The sequence below is a fragment of the Bombina bombina genome, chromosome 11, assembly GCF_027579735.1.
Source record: "Bombina bombina isolate aBomBom1 chromosome 11, aBomBom1.pri, whole genome shotgun sequence".
Lineage (NCBI taxonomy): Eukaryota > Metazoa > Chordata > Amphibia > Anura > Bombinatoridae > Bombina > Bombina bombina.
Window position 1 is genome coordinate 197076463 of NC_069509.1, and position 17500 is coordinate 197093962.

The window sequence follows — 17500 nt, forward strand, 5'->3', positions numbered from 1 at the left end:
TTGTGTATGGGTACAGTGTATGTGTATAATGTATGTGTATGGTACAGTGTATGGGTATAATGTATGTGTATGGGTACAGTGTATGTGTATAATGTATGTGTATGGGTACAGTGTATGTGTATAATGTATGTGTATGGGTACAGTGTATGGGTATAATGTATGTGTATGGGTACAGTGTATGTGTATAATGTATGTGTATGGGTACAGTGTATGTGTATAATGTATGTGTATGGGTACAGTGTATGTGTATGGGTACAGTGTATGTGTATAATGTATGTGTATGGGTACAGTGTATGTGTATAATGTATGTGTATGGGTACAGTGTATGTGTATGGGTACAGTGTATGTGTATAATGTATGTGTATGGGTACAGTGTATGTGTATGGGTACAGTGTAAGTGTATGGGTATAATGTATGTGTATGGGTATAATGTATGTGTATGGGTACAGTGTATGTGTATAATGTATGTGTATAATGTATGTGTATGGGTACAGTGTATGTGTATAATGTATGTGTATGGGTACAGTGTATGTGTATAATGTATGTGTATGGGTACAGTGTATGTGTATAATGTATGTGTATAATGTATGTGTATGGATACAGTGTATGGGTACAGTGTAAGTGTATGGGTACAGTGTAAGTGTATAGGTACAGTGTATGTGTATAATGTAAGTGTATAGGTACAGTGTATGTGTATAATGTATGTGTATAATGTATGTGTATGGATACAGTGTATGGGTACAGTGTAAGTGTATGGGTACAGTGTATGTGTATAATGTATGTGTATGGGTACAGTGTATGTGTATAATGTATGTGTATGGGTACAGTGTAGGTGTATAATGTATGTGTATGGGTACAGTGTATGTGTATAATGTATGTGTATGGGTACAGTGTATGTGTATAATGTATGTGTATGGGTACAGTGTATGTGTATAATGTATGTGTATAATGTATGTGTATGGGTACAGTGTAGGTGTATAATGTATGTGTATGGGTACAGTGTATGCGTATAATGTATGTGTATAATGTATGTGTATGGGTACAGTGTATGTGTATAATGTATGTGTATGGGTACAGTGTATGGGTATAATGTATGTGTATGGGTACAGTGTAAGTGTATGGGTACAGTGTAAGTGTATGGGTATAATGTATGTGTATGGGTATAATGTATGTGTATGGGTACAGTGTATGTGTATAATGTATGTGTATGGGTACAGTGTATGGGTATAATGTATGTGTATGGGTACAGTGTATGGGTATAATGTATGTGTATGGGTACAGTGTATGGGTATAATGTATGTGTATGGGTACAGTGTAAGTGTATGGGTACAGTGTATGTGTATAATGTATGTGTATAGGTACAGTGTAAGTGTATGGGTACAGTGTATGTGTATGGGTACAGTGTATGTGTATGGGTACAGTGTATGTGTATAATGTATGTGTATGGGTATAATGTATGTGTATAATGTATGTGTATGGATACAGTGTATGGGTACAGTGTAAGTGTATGGGTACAGTGTATGGGTATAATGTATGTGTATGTGTATAATGTATGTGTATGGGTACAGTGTATGTGTATAATGTATGTGTATGGGTACAGTGTATGTGTATAATGTATGTGTATAATGTATGTGTATAATGTATGTGTATAATGTATGTGTATAATGTATGGGTATGGGTACAGTGTATGGGTACAGTGTATGTGTATAATGTATGTGTATGGATACAGTGTATGGGTACAGTGTAAGTGTATGGGTACAGTGTATGGGTATAATGTATGTGTATGGGTATAATGTATGTGTATGGGTACAGTGTATGTGTATAATGTATGTGTATGGGTACAGTGTATGTGTATAGTGTATGTGTATGGGTACAGTGTATGTGTATGGGTACAGTGTATGTGTATAATGTATGTGTATAATGTATGTGTATAATGTAAGTGTATAGGTACAGTGTATGTGTATAATGTATGTGTATAATGTATGTGTATGGGTATAATGTATGTGTATAATGTATGTGTATGGATACAGTGTATGGGTACAGTGTAAGTGTATGGGTACAGTGTAAGTGTATGGGTACAGTGTAAGTGTATGGGTATAATGTATGTGTATGGGTATAATGTATGTGTATAATGTATGTGTATGGGTACAGTGTATGTGTATAATGTATGTGTATGGGTACAGTGTATGTGTATAATGTATGTGTATGGGTACAGTGTATGTGTATAATGTATGTGTATGGGTATAATGTATGTGTATAATGTATGTGTATAATGTATGTGTATGGGTATAATGTATGTGTATGGATACAGTGTATGGGTACAGTGTAAGTGTATGGGTACAGTGTATGGGTATAATGTATGTGTATGGGTACAGTGTAAGTGTATAATGTATGTGTATGGGTACAGTGTAAGTGTATAATGTATGTGTATGGGTACAGTGTAAGTGTATGGGTATAATGTATGTGTATGGGTATAATGTATGTGTATGGGTACAGTGTATGTGTATAATGTATGTGTATGGGTACAGTGTATGTGTATGTGTATAATGTATGTGTATGGGTACAGTGTATGTGTATGTGTATAATGTATGTGTATGTGTATAATGTATGTGTATGTGTATAATGTATGTGTATGTGTATAATGTATGTGTATGGGTACAGTGTATGGGTATAATGTATGTGTATGGGTATAATGTATGTGTATGGGTACAGTGTATGTGTATGTGTATAATGTATGTGTATGGGTACAGTGTATGTGTATGTGTATAATGTATGTGTATGTGTATAATGTATGTGTATGTGTATAATGTATGTGTATGGGTACAGTGTATGGGTATAATGTATGTGTATGGGTACAGTGTATGGGTACAGTGTATGTGTATAATGTATGTGTATGGGTACAGTGTATGGGTATAATGTATGTGTATGGGTACAGTGTATGTGTATGGGTACAGTGTAAGTGTATGGGTATAATGTATGTGTATGGGTACAGTGTAAGTGTATGGGTATAATGTAAGTGTATGGGTACAGTGTATGGGTATAATGTATGTGTATGGGTACAGTGTATGTGTATAATGTATGTGTATGGGTACAGTGTATGTGTATAATGTATGTGTATAATGTATGTGTATGGGTACAGTGTATGTGTATAATGTAAGTGTATGGGTACAGTGTATGGGTATAATGTATGTGTATGGGTATAATGTATGTGTATGGGTACAGTGTAAGTGTATGGGTATAATGTAAGTGTATGGGTACAGTGTATGGGTATAATGTATGTGTATGGGTACAGTGTATGTGTATAATGTATGTGTATGGGTACAGTGCATGTGTATAATGTAAGTGTATGGGTACAGTGTATGTGTATAATGTATGTGTATAATGTATGTGTATAATGTATGTGTATGGGTACAGTGCATGTGTATAATGTATGTGTATGGGTACAGTGTATGGGTATAATGTATGTGTATGGGTATAATGTATGTGTATGGGTACAGTGTAAGTGTATGGGTATAATGTAAGTGTATGGGTACAGTGTATGTGTATAATGTATGTGTATGGGTACAGTGTATGTGTATAATGTATGTGTATGGGTACAGTGTAAGTGTATGGGTATAGTGTAAGTGTATGGGTACAGTGTATGGGTATAATGTAAGTGTATGGGTACAGTGTATGTGTATAATGTATGTGTATGGGTACAGTGTATGTGTATAATGTATGTGTATGGGTACAGTGTAAGTGTATGGGTACAGTGTATGTGTATGGGTACAGTGTATGGGTATAATGTATGTGTATGGGTACAGTGTAAGTGTATGGGTATAGTGTAAGTGTATGGGTACAGTGTATGGGTATAATGTATGTGTATGGGTATAATGTATGTGTATAATGTATGTGTATGGGTATAATGTATGTGTATGGGTATAATGTATGGGTATAATGTATGTGTATGGGTATAATGTATGTGTATGGGTATAATGTATGTGTATGGGTATAATGTATGGGTATAATGTATGTGTATGGGTATAATGTATGGGTATAATGTATGTGTATGGATACAGTGTATGGGTACAGTGTAAGTGTATGGGTACAGTGTATGGGTATAATGTATGTGTATGGGTATAATGTATGTGTATGGGTACAGTGTAAGTGTATGGGTACAGTGTAAGTGTATGGGTATAATGTATGTGTATGGGTATAATGTATGTGTATGGGTATAATGTATGTGTATGGGTACACTGTATGTATATAATGCATATAGACGTGCATAATAAAGAACGTGAAATATTTTGTCTGTAGTTTATTTCCAGAATGAATACATCTGTCCATTGGTTTCTCTATCTATTATGAGTGAATAAATGAACAGATGTCTAATGCTTTCATTCGAAAATTAACAAAATATTGCACTTTTCCCACATCTATAATTCATTTTATTGTATTTGGGATTTAAATGTTAATGTTCTTTAAGAGGCTGCACATTCACTAATACTATTTCATATGAACGTTATTCACTGCACAATAAGCAGAGGCACCCGGGGATAAAGTTAGAGTTTATTGCATATATAACAAGAATCAACATGACTCCCTCCCCCCAGATGTCGCCCCATCTCTAAACCACCGCCGCCTGGTAAGCTCCATCTTAAATAGTCACATTCCTTAAATATATTGATTTACACATAAAAAAAAATGAAATATTAGTGTACATCTTTTACAAAAGAATAAAAATCAGCATTAAAACAGTGGGATGAATATGAAGATAGCAGCAATACTAACAGAAAATACAAAAAATAAATAAAAGGTTATAAAGTGGTCAAGGGCACAAAATAAAACAATATATATTTCAAATAGTTTTTGCCCAGAGCTCACTGGGATAGCATAGACAAGGCGGCCCATTCTAGAGATTGACCCATATTTTGTGCATAAATGGGAACCTTGCATTGGCCGGTCACTTCCTACCAGCTCTTTGTTTCACATAAAAATAAGACGCATTAAAAGCAAATACAAATCAGTAACACTCAGGCAATGCGCCAATGACAAACATGACCTATATTGGGGCAGTGCTGACAGAACATCAGAGGCAGCGATGGTACAGACCTGGCTCGCACTGCTAAGCACATCATACGTCAGTGACTTCACTTAAAGATAATTTAGTAAAACAATAGAACATTAGACTGAAACGCTTAGGTTAATTAAAAAAACGTATCCAGAAGGATCCTGTAAAGCTTCACAAGATCTGCAGAAAACAAGGTGTTTATCAGCGTCCCATCTCGCAGCCAGAGTACCAAGAAACCAGCTGCACACAAGCCAGTGCCCGTCATACAACCAGCAGCACTCAAGCCAGTGCCCGTCATACAACCAGCAGCACACAAACCAGTGCCCTTCATACAACCAGCAGCACACAAACCAGTGCCCGTCATACAACCAGCAGCACACAAACCAGTGCCCGTCATACAACCAGCAGCACACAAACCAGTGCCCTTCATACAACCAGCAGCACACAAACCAGTGCCCGTCATACAACCAGCAGCACACAAACCAGTGCCCGTCATACAACCAGCAGCACACAAACCAGTGCCCGTCATACAACCAGCAGCACACAAACCAGTGCCCTTCATACAACCAGCAGCACACAAACCAGTGCCCGTCATACAACCAGCAGCACACAAACCAGTGCCCGTCATACAACCAGCAGCACTCAAGCCAGTGCCCGTCATACAACCAGCAGCACACAAACCAGTGCCCTTCATACAACCAGCAGCACACAAACCAGTGCCCGTCATACAACCAGCAGCACACAAACCAGTGCCCGTCATACAACCAGCAGCACACAAACCAGTGCCCTTCATACAACCAGCAGCACACAAACCAGTGCCCGTCATACAACCAGCAGCACTCAAGCCAGTGCCCGTCATACAACCAGCAGCACACAAACCAGTGCCCGTCATACAACCAGCAGCACACAAACCAGTGCCCGTCATACAACCAGCAGCACTCAAGCCAGTGCCCGTCATACAACCAGCAGCACACAAACCAGTGCCCGTCATACAACCAGCAGCACACAAACCAGTGCCCGTCATACAACCAGCAGCACACAAACCAGTGCCCGTCATACAACCAGCAGCACACAAACCAGTGCCCGTCATACAACCAGCAGCACACAAACCAGTGCCCGTCATACAACCAGCAGCACACAAACCAGTGCCCTTCATACAACCAGCAGCACACAAACCAGTGCCCGTCATACAACCAGCAGCACACAAACCAGTGCCCGTCATACAACCAGCAGCACTCAAGCCAGTGCCCGTCATACAACCAGCAGCACACAAACCAGTGCCCGTCATACAACCAGCAGCACACAAACCAGTGCCCTTCATACAACCAGCAGCACACAAACCAGTGCCCGTCATACAACCAGCAGCACTCAAGCCAGTGCCCGTCATACAACCAGCAGCACACAAACCAGTGCCCGTCATACAACCAGCAGCACACAAACCAGTGCCCGTCATACAACCAGCAGCACACAAACCAGTGCCCGTCATACAACCAGCAGCACTCAAGCCAGTGCCCGTCATACAACCAGCAGCACACAAACCAGTGCCCGTCATACAACCAGCAGCACACAAACCAGTGCCCGTCATACAACCAGCAGCACACAAACCAGTGCCCGTCATACAACCAGCAGCACTCAAGCCAGTGCCCGTCATACAACCAGCAGCACACAAACCAGTGCCCGTCATACAACCAGCAGCACACAAACCAGTGCCCGTCATACAACCAGCAGCACACAAACCAGTGCCCGTCATACAACCAGCAGCACACAAACCAGTGCCCGTCATACAACCAGCAGCACACAAACCAGTGCCCGTCATACAACCAGCAGCACTCAAACCAGTGCCCGTCATACAACCAGCAGCACACAAGCCAGTGCCCGTCATACAACCAGCAGCACTCAAGCCAGTGCCCGTCATACAACCAGCAGCACACAAACCAGTGCCCGTCATACAACCAGCAGCACACAAACCAGTGCCCGTCATACAACCAGCAGCACACAAGCCAGTGCCCGTCATACAACCAGCAGCACTCAAGCCAGTGCCCGGTCACACAAGCTTGTGCCCAATCTCACTCTGCAATTAGCTACACAAGCCTATATACGTCCCACTCGTGCCCAGTCACAAATGCTTGTGCCCATCTCACTCTACAATTAGCTAAGACAGTATATGCCCCACTCATGCCCAATCACACAAGCTTGTGCCCACCTCACTCTGTAATTAGCTACACAAGCCAGTGTACACCCCACTCATGCCCAGTCACAGAAGCTTGTGCCCACCTCACTCTGTAAATTAGCTACACAAGCATATATGTGTCACACTCATGCCCAGTCACACAAGCTTGTGCCCACCTCACTCTACAATTAGCTACACAAGTCAGTATACGCGCCACTCATGCAGTCACACAAGCTTGTGCCCACCTCCCTCTGCAATTAGCTACACAAGCCAGTATACGGTCCAATCATGCCCAGTCACATAAGCTTTTGCCCACCTCCCTCTGCAATTAGCTACACAAGCCAGTATATGCCCCACTCATGCCCAGTCCCACAAGTGTGTGCCCACTTCACTCAGCAATTAGCTACACACGCCAGTATATGCCCCACTCATGCTCAGTCACACAAGCTTGTGCCCACCTCACTCTGCAATAAGCTACACAAGCATATATATGTCACACTCATGCCCAGTCACACAAGCTTGTGCCCACCTCCCTCTGCAATTAGCTACACAAGCCAGTATATGCCCCACTCATGCCCAATCACACAAGCTTGTGCCCACTTCACTCAGCAATTAGCTACACAAGCCAGTGTACACCCCACTCATGCCCAGTAACACAAGCTTGTGCCCACCTCCCTCTGCAATTAGCTACATAAGCCAGTATATGCCCCACTCGTGCCCAGTCACACAAGCTTGTGCCCACCTCACTCTGCAATTAGCTACACAAGCCAGTGTACACCCCACTCATGCCCAGTAACACAAGCTTGTGCCCACTTCACTCTGCAATTAGCTACACAAGCCAGTATATGCCCAGCTCATGCCCAGTCACACAAGCCAGTATATGCCCCACTCATGCCCAGTCACACAAGCTTGTGCCCACCTCAATCTGCAATTGGCTACACAAGCCAGTGTACACCCCACTCATGCTCAGTCACACAAGCTTGTGCCCACTTCACTCTGCAATTAGCTACACAAGCCAGTGTATGCCCAGCTCATGCCCAGTCACACAAGCCAGTATATGCCCCACTCATGCCCAGTCACACAAGCTTGTGCCCACCTCCCTCTGCAATTAGCTACACAAGCCAGTATATGCCCCACTCATGCCCAATCACACAAGCTTGTGCCCACTTCACTCAGCAATTAGCTACACAAGCCAGTGTACACCCCACTCATGCCCAGTAACACAAGCTTGTGCCCACTTCACTCTGCAATTAGCTACACAAGCCAGTATAAGCCCCACTCATGCTCAGTCACACAAGCTTGTGCCCACCTCCCTCTGCAATTAGCTACATAAGCCAGTATATGCCCCACTCGTGCCCAGTCACACAAGCTTGTGCCCACCTCACTCTGCAATTAGCTACACAAGCCAGTGTACACCCCACTCATGCCCAGTAACACAAGCTTGTGCCCACTTCACTCTGCAATTAGCTACACAAGCCAGTATATGCCCAGCTCATGCCCAGTCACACAAGCCAGTATATGCCCCACTCATGCCCAGTCACACAAGCTTGTGCCCACCTCAATCTGCAATTGGCTACACAAGCCAGTGTACACCCCACTCATGCTCAGTCACACAAGCTTGTGCCCACTTCACTCTGCAATTAGCTACACAAGCCAGTGTATGCCCAGCTCATGCCCAGTCACACAAGCCAGTATATGCCCCACTCATGCCCAGTCACACAAGCTTGTGCCCACCTCACTCTGCAATTAGCTAAACAAGCCAGTATATGTCCCACTCATGCTCAGACACACAAGCTTGTGCCCACTTCACTCAGCAATTAGCTACACAAGCCAGTATATGTCCCACTCATGCCCAGTCACACAAGCTTGTGCCCACCTCACTCTGCAATTAGCTACACAAGCCAGTATATGCCAAGCTCATGCCCAGTCACACAAGTCAGTATATGCCAAGCTCATGCCCAGTCACACAAGCTTGTGCACACCTCCCTCTGCAATTAGCTACACAAGACAGTATATGCCCCACTCATGCCCAGTCACACAAGCTTGTGCCCACCTCACTCTGCAATTAGCTACACAAGCCAGTATATGCCCCACTCATGCCCAGTCACACAAGCTTGTGCCCACTTCACTCAGCAATTAGCTACACAAGCCAGTATATGTCCCACTCATGCTCAGTCACACAAGCCAGTATATGCCCCACTCATGCCCAGTCACACAAGCTTGTGCCCACCTACCTCTGCAATTGGCTACACAAGCCAGTATATGCCCCACTCATGCCCAGTCACACAAGCTTGTGCCCACCTACCTCTGCAATTAGCTACACAAGCCAGTATACGCCCCACTCATGCCCAGTCACACAAGCTTGTGCCCACCTCCCTCTGCAATTAGCTACACAAGCCAGTATATGCCCAGTCACACAAGCCAGTATACGCCCCACTCATGCCCAGTTACACAAGCTTGTGCCCACTTCACTCTGCAATTAGCTACACAAGCCAGTGTATGCCCAGCTCATGCCCAGTCACACAAGCCAGTATACGCCCCACTCATGCCCAGTCTCAAGCTTGTGCCCACCTCACTCTGCAATTAGCTACACAAGACAGTATATGCCCCACTCATGCCCAGTCACACAAGCTTGTGCCCACCTCCCTCTGCAATTAGCTACACAAGCATATATATGCCCCACTCATGCCCAGTCACACAAGCTTGTGCCCACCTCCCTCTGCAATTAGCTACACAAGCCAGTATAAACCTCACTCATGCCCAGTCACACAAGCTTGTGCCCACCTCCCTCTGCAAATAGCTACACAAGCCAGTGTATGCCCCTCTCATGTCCAGTCACACAAGCTTGTGCCCACCTCACTCTGCAATTAGCTACACAAGCAAACCCCACTCATGCCCAGTCACACAAGCTTGTGCCCATCTCACTCTACAATTGGCTACACAAGCCAGTATACGCCCCACTCATGCCCAGTCACACAAGCTTGTACCCTCCTCACTGTGCTCAACCAAAAACAGCCTCACAAGCTTGTGCCCATACCACCCAATGACCTGGCTCATCATCCTCACGTGAACAGATAAGCCACTGCCTGAATATCCTTCAACCAGCTACACACACACAAGTGCCCAACAAGTCTTCAATCAGTTGCACACAACAGTACCCTTATCACTCTACCATCCTCTACACCCCATGCTTCAGACATAGCCAGGTGAGGCAAACTGCACTCTACCCACAGCATCTATAGATGAACTAATGACCAGTCAGATTTGTGCCTTACAGACTCTGCACACCCCTCACAGATCTTATAAACACACACAGAATAAGCAGTCACCCTCTTAGACACAAATATTATTTATCATCTCCCTAGGTAAACATATAGATCCTGACTTATGTAGAGTGTCTACATCCATTTATAGAGAACAAGCGCTCAGGAACCAGGCAACCTTCAAAATGTCATTCCTACCCAGATTTATAGGTCACAAAGCTGCACCACACATATATGGTCCCTCAGAACCTGACTAGACGCATCTACCGCAGGCCTACTAACCCCTGAACCACCTGCACTTCCCACGCTCCCAGGGATATTAGCCTCCGGCCATCCAGTCTCCTTCAGCTTCCCCATTTAATTACAGGGCACACTGGGGCAATAAAGCTACACTGCCATATCTGCAATACAGGATCTGATATTCAGAGGTTCTGTCTCTGGGGTGAACATACGTCCTACACCTACAATTTAGTATGATCAATAAATAAAACCTAGCACAATTTCTCTGTGATGTGTGGTTTACATAAAGCAGATTTATGCATCTGAGATGCCTCTGTCAGGATTCTGCTGTGGAGCTTCCTGCCTTTAAAACTGAATGGGTTAAACATGGAGAACAAGGGCCCGATATACCTCCCTGCTGCCTAAATTAAGCAAGGTCTCCTCTACCTACAAACCCTCCGCTCGTGTAGTTTAATGTAAACCAAGAGCTATTCTGCCCAAGAACCACAGGGATTTTTATCAGACAGAATTCTTCTGCTTTTGAGTCACTTAGGAAGAACATTTGGTGACCTAGAATAAGCGTGTATAGATAGATAATTTGAAAATATAACAGGGTCTTAATCTAGGGGCATGAACCCATTCAGTGTCAAACTGTAGGCAGGGAGCAGCAGATGAACAGGAGCACTGAAGAGCATGAAACCATCCAAAAAGATTCCTGCTCTAGACAGCCAAGACACTGACACAGGACATTCCTGTATCTAAGTTACTGATACAATGGTTAATACACCACCTGTGCCAGTAATGCAGATTGGTCAGAGTCTAGTGTATTAGACTAAATAGAACCAGTAGAGTCATTTCTTTGCCATAGCAACCTAAAGCGCAACTGACAAGCCGCAACCCCATATAACCTGAATGTGGAGCGACACCAACTCCCTGCCGGTCTATCACCAAGTAACTGCATTAAACGCTAGCCCTGCCCACAACAAAATCAGCGCTTGGCACAGAATGCTCATCTTATTGAAATATCTTGACAATTTACCCCAGCTCTAAATATTCTCTAAACCCAAAAACAATTAAATTTTAATATCTAACTTTTCAAGCAGCTGCTAAAACGGATTTTTTAGCTCAATAGACCTGTCCGTAATGTGCAAAATATTCACTGAATCCGCTTGACATGATCCATAATCCCCTCCCATCCCAAACTGCAGAGCATCAGCTGCAAACGTGCCACTCCCGGCACTGGAATGACCAAAAGTTCTGCTTATGGCCAAAGAACAATGAACTGAAACGGTACAGATCACTGGATGAAAACCAACTGCGACCAGATCGCTGTGTGCGGCTCCAGTCACAGCTTTCATAGCCACACATGTCCACTGGGCGTCCTTTCAAGTTTGTCTACAAGTGTAAAATCCACAGGCCACAGATGGTTGGCATAGAACAGTCAGGTGAATAATACTTCAGGAATGTAAGGAAAATATCTGATCCAAACATAGTGACGATGGGTAGAACTGCCATGGGAGATCCTTCCCGGGAGCAATGCAATGAAAATAAGCGCGTCTGGTGACGTGTGCAGGAGGGTCATCCACTCAGGCAGGTCTGCAAGTTTGATCAGGCTGTGTGAGCTTGCATTTCCTTTGGTTGAATCTTCATTCCACTGCAAACCCACATGTCTCCTCTACAGCTGTTAAAAGCTTCTCATACAGTTTGTCGTAGGACTCGTAAGGAGGGATGTCGATCCTGTTGAAGCTATGCAAGACAAAGAGAAGACATTGTGTACATAAGTGGCAAAACCCATGTAAGAAACTCCAGTTATTTTCTAGGGAATACTTGTCCAGGTCTATTATATAGCTTACAAGAAACCTCCCCTAATAAACATGCACCTTCCCCCACTACATACCCAGCAGGTAAGTTACAACCCTGAACATACAAAAAAAGTACATTCTGTTCACACTATCAAATGTGGAATTTCATCTGGTTCTTTTCTAAGGCATCAGGAATATTTACCAGGTATGAGCTTTGGGAAGGTTGTCTGTGTTGGCATCAATCAGATGTATAGTGAAGAGTCTAGGCCCAGCAGCGCCTGTAGAGCCTTGCAAGAGATGTTCTAGTTAATGCGCATCACATCTATAAACCCCAACACCCCAGCACTTATCCTATGGGGAGCATTTAGTAAGAGAAACAGAAGATTTAAATTATAGGAGAAAGCAGGAAAAGTTAATGAATGAAAGTGTGACTGATTAATGGACTTGACTGTCAGGCGATGAGGACACATACAGTATAGGAACGCCAGTGATAATGCATACGGCTGTCCTCTGAATGACACACAACAAATGACATTGCAAAACCAAACATAGGTTATAGAAGTCTCTAGAACAGCTTCCTGGTAAAGTGCCTTTAACGGTTGGATTTGTAATAGCGGAAAAACATAATTTATGTAAGAACTTCCCTGATAAATTAATTTCTTTCATATTGGCAAGAGTCCATGAGCTAGTGACGTATGGGATATACATTCCTACCAGGAGGGACAAAGTTTCCCAAACCTCAAAATGCCTATAAATACACCTCTCACCATACCCACAATTCAGTTTAACGAATAGCCAAGTAGTGGGGTGATAAAGAAAGGAGTAAAAAGAATCAAAAAGGAAATTTGGAAATAATTGTGCTTTATACAAAAAAACAACCACCATAAAAAGGGTGGGCCTCATGGACCTCTTGCCAATATAAAAGAAATTAATTTATCAGGTAAATTCTTACATAAATTATGTTTTCTTTCATGTAATTGGCAAGAGTCCATGAGCTAGTGACGTATGGGATAGCAAATACCCAAGATGTGGAACTCCACGCAAAAGTCACTAGAGAGGGGATAAAAATAAAAACAGCCATTTTTTGCTGAAAAAAATGAATCCACAACCCAAAATATAAGTTTATTCTCATAAACAAAAAGAAAAACTTAAAACATAAGCAGAAGAATCAAACTGAAACAGCTGCCTGCAGAACTTTTCTACCAAAAACTGCTTCCGAAGAAGCAAATACATCAAAAAGGTAGAATTTAGTAAAATGTATGCAAAGAGGACCAAGTTGCCGCTTTGCAAATCTGATCAACTGAAGCTTCATTTTTAAAAGCCCACAAAGTAGAGACTGATCTAGTAGAATGAGCTGTAATTCTCTGAGGCGGGGCTTGCCCCAACTCCAAATAAGCTTGGTGAGTTAAAAGTTTTAACCACAAAGCCAAGGATATAGCAGATGCCTTCTGACCTTTCCTAGAACCAGAAAATATAACAGACTAGAAGTCTTCTTGAAATCTTTAGAAGCTTCAACATAATATTTCAAAGCTCTTACAACATCCAAAGAATGTAAGGATCTCTCCAAAGAATTCTTAGGATTAGGACACAAGGAAGGGACAACAATTTCTCTATTAATGTTGTTAGAATTCACAACTTTAGGTAAGAATTTAAATGAAGTCCACAAAACCGCCTTATTCTGATGAAAAATCAGAAAAGGAGATTCACAAGAGAGAACAGATAATTCAGAAACTCTTCTAGCAGAAGAGATGGCCAAAAGAAACAACACTTTCCAAGAAAGTAGTTTAATGTCCAAAGAATGCATAGGCTCAAACGGAGGAGCCTGTAAAGCCTTCAAAACTAAATTAAGACTCCAAAGGAGGAGAGATTAATCTAATGACAGGCTTGATACGAACCAAAGCCTGTACAAAACAATGAATTATCAGGAAGTTTGGCAATCTTTCTGTGAAATAAAATAGAAAGAGCAGAGATTTGTCCTTTCAAGAAACTTGCAGACAAACCTTTATCCAAACCATCCTGAAGAAACTGTAAAATTCTAGGAATTCTATAAGAATGCCAAGAGAATTTCTGAGAAGAACACCATGAAATGTAAGTCTTCCAAACCCGATAATAAATCTTTCTAGAAACAGATTTACAAGCCTGCAACATAGTATTAATCACTGAGTCAGAGAAACCTCTATGACTAAGCACTAAGCATTCAATTTCCATACCTTCAAATTTAATTATTTGAGATCCTGATGGAAAAATGGACCTTGAGATAGAAGGTCTGGCCTTAGAGGAAGTGGCCAAGGTTGGCAACTGGACATCCGAACAAGATCCGCATACCAAAACCTGTGAGGCCATGCTGGAGCTACCAGCAGCACAAACGATTGCTCCATGACGATTTTGAAGATCACTCTTGGAAGATGAACTAGAGGCGGGAAAATATAAGCAGGTTGATAACACCAAGGAAGTGTCAATGCATCCACTGCTTCCGCCTGAGGATCCCTGGACCTGGACAGGTACCTGGGAATTGTTTTGTTTAGATGAGATGCCATCAGATCTATTTCTGGAAGCCCCCACATCTGAACAATTTGAGAAAACACATCTGGGTGAAGAGACCATTCTCCCGGATGTAAAGTCTGACGACTGAGGTAATCCGCTTCCCAATTGTCTATACCTGAGATATGAACCACAGAAATTAGACAGGAGCTGGATTCCGCCCAAACAAGTATCTGAGATACTTCTTTCATAGCTTGAGGACTGTGAGTCCCACCCTGATGATTGACATATGCCACAGTTGTGACATTGTCTGTCTGAAAACAAATGAACGGTTCTCTCTTCAACAGAGGCCAAAACTGAAGAGCCCTGAGAATCGCACGCAGTTCCAAAATATTGATTGGTAATCTCGCCTCTTGAGATTTCCAAACCCCTTGTTCTGTCAGAGATCCCCAAACAGCTCCCCAACCTGAAAGACTCGCATCTGTTGTGATCACAGTCCAGGTTGGACGGATGAAAGAGGCCCCTAAAATTATACAATGGTGATCTAACCACCAAGTCAGAGAAAGTCGAACATTGGGATTTAAGGATATTAATTGTAATATCCTTGTATAATCCCTGCACCATTGGTTCAGCATACAAAGCTGGAGAGGTCTCATATGAAAACGAGCAAAGGGGATTGCGTCCGATGCTGCAGTCATGACACCTAAAACTTCCATGCACATAGCTACTGAAGGGAATGACTGAGACTGAAGGTTCCGACAGGCTGAAACCAATTTCAAACGTCTCTTGTCTGTTAGAGACAAAGTCATGGACACTGAATCTATCTGGAAACCTAAAAAGGTTACCCCCTTGTCTGAGGAATCAAAGAACTTTTTGGTAAATTGATCCTCCAACCATGTCTTTGAAGAAACAACACTAGTTGATTCGTGTGAGATTCTGCAGAATGTAAAGACTGAGCGAGTACCAAGATATCGTCCAAATAAGGAAATACCGCAATACCCCACTCTCTGATTACAGAGAGTAGGGCACCTAGAACCTTTGAAAAGATTCTTGGAGCTGTCGCTAGGCCAAAAGGAAGAGCAAGAAATTGGTAATGCTTGTCCAGAAAAGAGAATCTCAGGAACTGATAGTGATCTGGATGAATCGGAATATGAAGATATGCATCCTGTAAGTCTATTGTGGACATATAATGCCCTTGCTGAACAAAAGGCAGAATAGTCCTTATAGTCACCATTTTGAAAGTTGCTACTCTTACATATCGACCCCAAGGCAGAACACTGTGCGATCTGCGTTCTTATCGCAGAAACTGAAGGATCTCTGCAGAATGAACGGCAGTGTCAGTTAAAAAAAAATAAAAAATTTGCCTGCACTTTTAATTTCTGCCTGCAGGTATCACTGTTCCATTCAATCTCAATGGAAATATTTGCTACGTTCCTGTCTTTTCAATTTCCTCTCACTTCCTGATCTCTATTGCAGTACAGAGAACAGCACATTGCAGAAAAGGTAAGTCGGGGCTTAACAAATGTATTTGTGACGAATCACGCCTTCTCAGCGTCACAATAGAGGGGCGTGGGCATGAAGGGGTTAATGGCACACAGCTCTGGTTCCCTTATCCTTGCAACTCTGCAAAAAGGACCTTAAGAGACACCACATTAGCCCCAATCGTGTCCACGCTGCTCTAACAATTTCTCTGCTGCCACCCCCAAAACTTTTAAATTAAAGGGGAGTTCTGGGGAACCCCTAAAAACTCACACTATTTAATACTTAGGTAACGTGCCTTTAACCTTGTCTCAACAGGAATGTGATTTCAGATATCAGAGCCCAAAGACAGAATTAGATTTTCTATGTGTTTAATAACAAAAATATCAACACAGGTTACACAGTGCAAAGTTACATAGATATTCAAAAACAACATACAATTACAGATGCAAAGCTACAGTTCTTTAGAAACCAAATTGGACATGAAAAAGATTTACACCATATCTTACTAATTTCCAAGTTCCTATAGATATGTGGAGAGCTGCCATTCCAGATGTTATGGTCGCTTGAGTACCCAGGGCAGTTCTGCCTAAAAAGTCTGTCTCTTGCATACTTGAATCTGATTCTCTTTGTCTTGTCAAAGACAACGCCCGGGTTATAATTTACAACGAGTGTGGCCAATAAAAACAAGTCTTAGCTATCACTATCAGTCTCCAAGGGGAGGAGCGTTCTGCATTCTTTTACACACATCACTAGGCTAAGGAGGGGGAAGGGGCTCAGCCCACAGCTTCTCTGAATACAAATTCCACACACACAGAGCAGCAGTTCACTTCCAGGCTAAGACAATACCACCTCTGCTGAGTAGCCAATCCAGGTATCAACTACTCCACATGATTGTATCATGACAGTATTCTAGGAGTGTAGGAGCCAACCAAAATACTTAGATTTTTTTTGTTTTGTTCTTTAATAAGTGTGTATGTGTATATGTGTGTGTGTGTGTGTGTGTGTATATGATGTGTGTGTGTGTATATATGGT

The 17500-nt window shown here is 42.6% G+C and overlaps 2 protein-coding genes across 2 annotated transcripts in view; one reads left to right on the top strand and one right to left on the bottom strand.

Annotated features, from left to right (window-relative positions):
• The first annotated feature begins 5080 nt into the window (after positions 1-5080).
• LOC128641764 (uncharacterized) lies at positions 5081-7202 on the top strand. Its single transcript, XM_053694286.1, has 2 exons — positions 5081-5119; positions 5208-7202. Exons 1-2 carry the CDS (start codon positions 5081-5083, stop codon positions 7200-7202), a joined length of 2034 nt encoding a protein of 677 aa, XP_053550261.1.
• SMURF1 (SMAD specific E3 ubiquitin protein ligase 1) overlaps positions 6920-17500 on the bottom strand; it is a gene marked incomplete in the record, with an annotated part of 166796 nt that continues 156215 nt past the window's right edge. The window contains 2 exon segments of the mRNA XM_053694615.1: positions 6920-12448; positions 12707-12791. Coding sequence (XP_053550590.1) covers positions 12349-12448; positions 12707-12791 — 185 coding nt within the window.